Source organism: Hypanus sabinus, chromosome 9, assembly GCF_030144855.1.
Source record: "Hypanus sabinus isolate sHypSab1 chromosome 9, sHypSab1.hap1, whole genome shotgun sequence".
NCBI classification, from domain to species: Eukaryota; Metazoa; Chordata; class Chondrichthyes; order Myliobatiformes; family Dasyatidae; genus Hypanus; species Hypanus sabinus.
The window spans coordinates 150,346,463-150,352,910 of NC_082714.1; the positions used below are offsets into that span (position 1 = coordinate 150,346,463).

Here is a 6,448-nt window from a genome sequence, read left to right on the forward strand (position 1 = left end):
CTTTATATCTCTGATGATGTCTTGTGTGGAAAATGGAAATGCCACAAACAGACAGCTTGGGTTCTGTTAATTTCATTTCTCTGTCTCCAAGTGTATGTTGCATTATTTTTGTAAAAGTAAGTTTAAAAACTTGTAGGTCACCAGGTGCAGCAACATTTTAAAGGGTTTAAGAGAAGCTCCTGGACTGTTTAATTCGATTTCTTCACCTTGACATTTGATTTTTGACATGGGACAAAAAAAATGGATTTGTTTGCTGTCACTGAGAATCACTTTTGAGTACCAAAGGAAATTGTAAATTATTTTACTGAACTGCCTTATTTTTTCTGAAACAACTGACTGCATATTTTCTATTTTTTTTTAATGAAACAGAAATATTGCTGACAACTCAGGATGGCTGTTCATCAATCCAAAAGGTTAACCTGGGTCCACGCGGCTTGTGAAATCAGTGCACTAAGGATCTACGGTAGACACTTGCACAGAGAAGGAAATGGTGCCATCTTATGTGCTGCTGGTGTTTGGTGTGGCCCAACCAGAACCACTGTGCCAGCCTGCTAAGGTGTTCATTTCTTAACAATGGAGAACTGTTTCTCTGTTTTTATTAGATGTTTTATCAAAAAGCAGACTCTTGGCAACAGTACAGAGCCGGATCGAAAACTCAAATTGTTTAGGATTTGCTTTGGTTTTTAATTCTCCTCTGATGTCATCTTTGCTTGCCAAATCTAGCATCTACTTTATTGCAGTACCCAGCCATGCTTTATTTTTCCTGACAGTATTGTGACATGTCACTCGCAATGTGGTCATTATATAGTTACGGACATTTGGGGGCAAAATGCCAGGTGACAGCATAGAACAGTGTGCTTGTTGATGCACTTTAGAGAAGATTGAAGTAGTCGAGGTTCACTGTTCTTGTGATCAGTGTAGCCATAGCTGCACATTGGCACATCCTTGATTTTGTTTGGATCATCTTTGCATTAAGTATTCCTCATTAGTATTTCAAAGATCACAACTATCTGTATCTCAACATCCAACTTTTTAAATCTGCATATGCAATGCCTAGCAATAATAATCTTCATTTTAAAATACTGCAGATAAAATTTTGAAATGGGAGTAATGTAAGGTGTGTGCTGTTGACTCTAAGCAAGGTACTGCAGCATAAAACACCTGGAAGCTGGCTCCTGTGAATATATCATGTAAATAATGAATACAATATTATATTATATATACACTTTTATAGGTCACATCTACGGATTTTTTTTTTGTTTGCACAGCATTGGTGAGGCTAATTATTTGATGGACTTATTTCTGTACACTTGCCTTTTAGCATCAGTTCAGGTTGTTAGTCCTGTTTGCGCCTGGCCTTGACAATGGAACTAATTTGTACAAATGTGCAAAATGTTTAGATTTCCCCATGTTACCATCTAAACTTAATTTTACAAAAAGGCTGCATTTTTTCTCTTTCATAATTGTTGTCCCTCACTTTCCCCAGTTTCATTTACAAAAGAAGAAGCTTCTGAAAAGTACGACTGTATTAACCTTGACCCTTAATCGAGACTTAAATCCACTGAACAATTGATTAAAACTTTGAAGAAGGATTTATTTCTCACTGGTTTCCCTTTTAATTTGTATTGAGATAGAATTCCCCATCAAGCCATTTGATCATCCTCACCTCTGAGAGGAAGGGAGGGAGTTACCTGTAAGTTGTTGAACAGTTAATAATTGCTGATTTCCTTGTGATGGATGATGTGAGAATCATGTTGAAGAGAAGACTTTCTGCTACTTCTATAAATTCAGGGAGATGGAATATAATTTTCATCATTAAAATGTGATCCAATTCTGGTGTCGGGCCTCAAGTGACATTGCCTCAGACAGCAATTTATGCAGCTGTACTCCAAAGGAACAGCAGCTTGTACATGATGTAACTTACTGATTCTGTATAACTCTGAACGAGCAAACTCCATAATGATTTAATGAAAGAGTGTCAGAACTGACCAATGTGCAATTCCACGGGCAACACAGTAATATAAGGCTAACTTCTGTTCGCTTTGGATCTTGCGGGTGCTGGTGTTCCATCTGACTTCAGCTCATTGATCTGGAAGAACTGCGTTAGCAGTAAATGCCATTGATTTCAAAATGTTTAATCAAAAACAAAATTCTTTGAATGAAGGGGGAATTTTTTTTCTTGACAGTTAGAAACACAAATATAAACTGTAGGTGAATGAGCCTGGTAAACTATAAATATAATACTGACAAATCATCTTAAAGATAACACAGGCTGGAGTTCTTTTACATACCTTTAATTGTTCATTGCCCGAGCAATTCTACTTCATTTTACCTTACATTTTCCCTGTTTCTTCTGTAATTTGTTTCTGAGTACCATTGTTTGGTATCATCTTAACGATTCATATGATAGATAGGTCTGCTACTGTAAAATATTATATATGAGTAAAATATTCAGCAAGGACATACATACAAAAATCACAGCCTCTAGTTTAATGCAGAGTTTGTTATTCTACTGTCAAGATGAAACCTGCTTCCCCAAATAAAGACAGCATTATAAATGGATATTTAGTAATTTTAACATAACTGTTCAGCTGGTAAAGAAATCTATGCAATAATTCAATCACAATTATTGTTTATGTGGAGGTTGAGACAAGATGCTGTTTCTGGCAACAATTACAGATATTACCACAAATTGAAGTATCACAAATTGCACCCACTTTGGTTGAAGCAATTGATATGTTTTGTGCAGTTAATGGCCTGAGGCTAACTCTGATCATATTGATCACTTAACAGGTTTTTATTAAATGACTGGTTGCTTTTAACAGCAGCGGATACATTCCACAAGTATTCAATGGAGGGTTGTTTTTGTACAACGCATACACAGGAGAAACACAGCATTTAATATTTACTTTTAGTAAACTAATGACTGTTTTTGACTTGAGAGCATGTTTGCTTCAATAGGAGAACATTGATCAAAACGCCCTGATTTTGTTCACATTGGATGCCAGAGTGGTGCAGCAAAGCCGTCTCACAGCTCCACTAACCTAGATTTGGTCTTGACTTTACAACTCCACCCATGCATGGAGATCTTAGGTTTCCTCTATGGCTGTGTGGATTTCCTACAGTACTCCAGTGCCCTCCCACATTCCAAAGTATTCTGATTAATAGGTTAATCAGCAAAATTAATTTGAGTGCAGATGAGTAATTGGAGAATTTTGATCAGGGAGGTTAGGTTGTTGATGTTGCTGCAATTAGAAAACTATGATTCTCATAATAGGTGCTTGATAATCAGCATAGATATTGTAGGCTGAAAGGCTGTTACGCTCTCTTGTTTGACTCTTGTCTCTTAAGAAACCCTCGCTGACCTCTGCTCAAGCTGTAATAGGTCAATATTGGGCAGGTATTTGTGCTCCATTGTGTGCACATGAACCAAACAAAACTCTGGCTGTCTGAAGTCAAACATGGATGAAGTTGAGCAGTAGGTACAGCACTGGTATTACAGCTCATCTGCTGTTTGGCCAAGTTGTCCAGTGGAAAATGCTTACGTGCCTGTTGACTCCACTCATCTGGAAATTAAGAACCAGTTCTTAAGTTGTGAAAGTGGTATTAAATATTTACACATGTGTAATTTGGAGTTGAGAATTTATTTCGCCAGACTTTTTTTATTAAAGGGGAATCGGTTAATTGAAACTACTCAGGTTTGCTATACATCTAGATTTGTGTCAAAACAAAAAAAAAAAGCAGTTCAATTATCCTCATGTTGTGTGGGGGCTGAAAACAACCCAGTAACCTGACATCATGAGTAGGCTGGCTGCAGTGCAGTAGCAGATTCTTAGTATGAAATACCTGGGGAAAAATGAATGCTTCGTTATATTCAGGTGCATTTCTTGTATCTCAAGAAGGAAACAGATATTTAAAATGCAAATTTTTACATTCAGTGAAGAATAATATAACCAGTTAATGTGCATCTGTTATTGTTCATCGTTTTTTAAAACTTTCACACTGTAGGGAAATCACTTTCCTTTTAAGAAGTAGGCGTGCTGATACAACAGATTTCCAGAACATCCCAACTAACACATTAGAAACTGGATGTCAGGCAGGATTTCTGATTTGAAAGTATTCAGGTCTCAAACTGCAGCCCAGTATATGAACATTCCTTGGTGCCTGAACATGACCAGTTACATCTGGTGACATGGTACCTTTCACACTTGGGCATTCTCAACACAAACTATATTTTAGAGTTAATTCAGGATTGATTCTTCTGGTACTAGTCCAAGGTGATGGCATGGGAAAAAAAATCACTTGCATCTTATGGGAAAAGCCCATTACTTATGTTCTATAACATTTCCAATTTACAAAATTAGTTATTTTACATGATTTAGTGAAACTGCATTTTATTTTTCTTTCCAGAGCTATTAGCTGCAAAATTAAAAAAAAACAATATTTGATCTTTTAAAAAAAATTTAATTAACTGCTGATTGTATTGTCTTGGCTACATTTTTTGATTCAGCAAGGAATATTTTAAAAATCAATGCTTCCACTCCTCTTAAAACATGTTTATTCCTTCAACATATGGAATTGCTCCTATTCCTGAAAGGTGTAAAGTTATCATTGGATGAGGAGGGGCACACTTGTCCTTGCTGAAGAAATTTAAAAAGTCTTTGATTTCCTTTATAGCTCAGAAGACTCAGGCACATAGCAGCTGAGTCTCATAGGACAGGTTCAATCCATTTTTTAAACTGTGGAAGAGGACTGATGCTCAATAGTTGTCCCTTACTGACTCTGGGGAGGAAGAAACTGGCTGGGAATCTGACTCACAATACTGATAAAATTTATACATCAATGGATATCGGGGTAGCCAAGGGACAAAGATTAGCCATGTAAAGCAAGCTCTGCAGGATTGCTGTTGAGTAGTTGCTGTGGGGTCGGGTATCTCAGGCCACAGTTTCCTGTGGAAAAATGGTCCAGCATGGATCCAATGCCGTCAGGAAGGAAGGCAGTGTAGGGAAACAGATTTTGTGAGGATAATGTATCTTTAGTCAATTTAAAATGACTTGGATTTTATTCAAAGTGAAACTTCAGTGACACTGTTTACAAATGAGTATCATCCTTTCAGGCTGAACACTGACTTTGAGTAATATCAGTAACTCATTGAAAAATGAAAAGGTTGGGCTGCATGTTGATTTCCACGTTGATTTCCACCCTTCCTTGACAGTAAGTGACCATTTTACCCAATGTACTTCACATCACAGAATGAGTTCAGAGCACTGTGAATAAAATGGAGTTATATTTTTAATGCTGAGAATTACCATTTTAAATTTCTGTACGATTATTATGTGTGATCTTAACTGGTGCTCTTGGAGATTTGGGATTTCTAGGTAAAATGTGTGCGATTATAGATTTTTAATTTTTGTTTTCATTTCTAGATTGCTTATGGCTTTAGAAATTGAGATTGTGTATTCAAACCCATTTCTTAACTGATAACACCAAATTGTACATTAATATAGTTAATGTATAGGTTTATTCAGTGGAGCAAACTATTTATTATTTAAATAAGAAATAATTAAATGCAAGTATTATAATGAGTCACTTTTTGTTTTTTCCCTTTTTGCTTCTGCCCTTATTGTTTTTAATTCTCTGTATCATAATTATGGATTTGATAAATTTATCATGCTGGAAAAGCAATATTTGAAAGGCCATCTGGTGGAGACGCAGTATTGAAGAGTAGAAAAGATTCAATGAAGCATAGTCTCAAGATTTCTAATGTATCCCTATGTTACATTTCGAGCAAAGCAAGGTATGAAAGCAAATTAATTTTAAGATGGCTCCGCAGAATAAAGGTAGAATGGTTAGCAGATATTGCTTTGACTGATTATTCGCCTCAATGTTAATGTTGTAAATTAAGATTTCTATTTAAAATGTCTTTGGCGATTTGTTACCGTATCTTGCTATTCAGCTGTTTGGAAACAGATGTTGTAAAAAAGCATTCTGTAAAAGATGTACATTAAATACACACAAGCCATGTCTGAATAAATTTTCATGATATTAAAGTGTGTGAATGTGAATGTTAAAATGACATAGTTGTACCATGTGTATCTTTTTATTCGTTGATTGTTAATGATGATCTTACTAACACTTGACCAAGAAGAATATCAAACTTGAAGCACTGCAAATTGAAGGATAAGTTTTCAAGAAATAGGGTTCACAGTTTTTTATAATTTCAACAGAAAATCTGTTTAAACATTCATTTTCATATTGATGTGTAATTCTCTAAATTAGAAAGACAGTTCATCAATGATAGCATACTATTAACATGTTTATCATTGTGTTCCTCTTACCGTGCTAGTTACTCAGATGTTGCTCCATTTCTTTGAAGTTTAGCTGTCCTGTAACATCAAGAATGTCCAGAGGATTCGATGCTCAAACTGTTGTTGGCCCTTAAGAGTCA

General features: G+C 35.8%; 1 protein-coding gene across 11 annotated transcripts in view; it reads left to right on the forward strand.

The window, feature by feature from the left end:
* The window catches only part of LOC132399903 (nuclear receptor coactivator 3-like), a 226,414-nt gene extending 220,338 nt beyond the window's left edge, over nt 1–6,076 (forward strand). For 10 of the 11 annotated variants that reach the window (XM_059980802.1, XM_059980812.1, XM_059980807.1 and 7 more), the window contains one exon: nt 370–6,076. In XM_059980802.1, coding sequence (XP_059836785.1) covers nt 370–381 — 12 coding nt within the window. In that variant the 3' untranslated portion in view covers nt 382–6,076. The remainder of the gene's footprint in view (nt 1–369) is intronic. The other variant, XR_009514133.1, reaches the window with a different exon arrangement.
* Nucleotides 6,077–6,448: the final 372 nt, after the last annotated feature.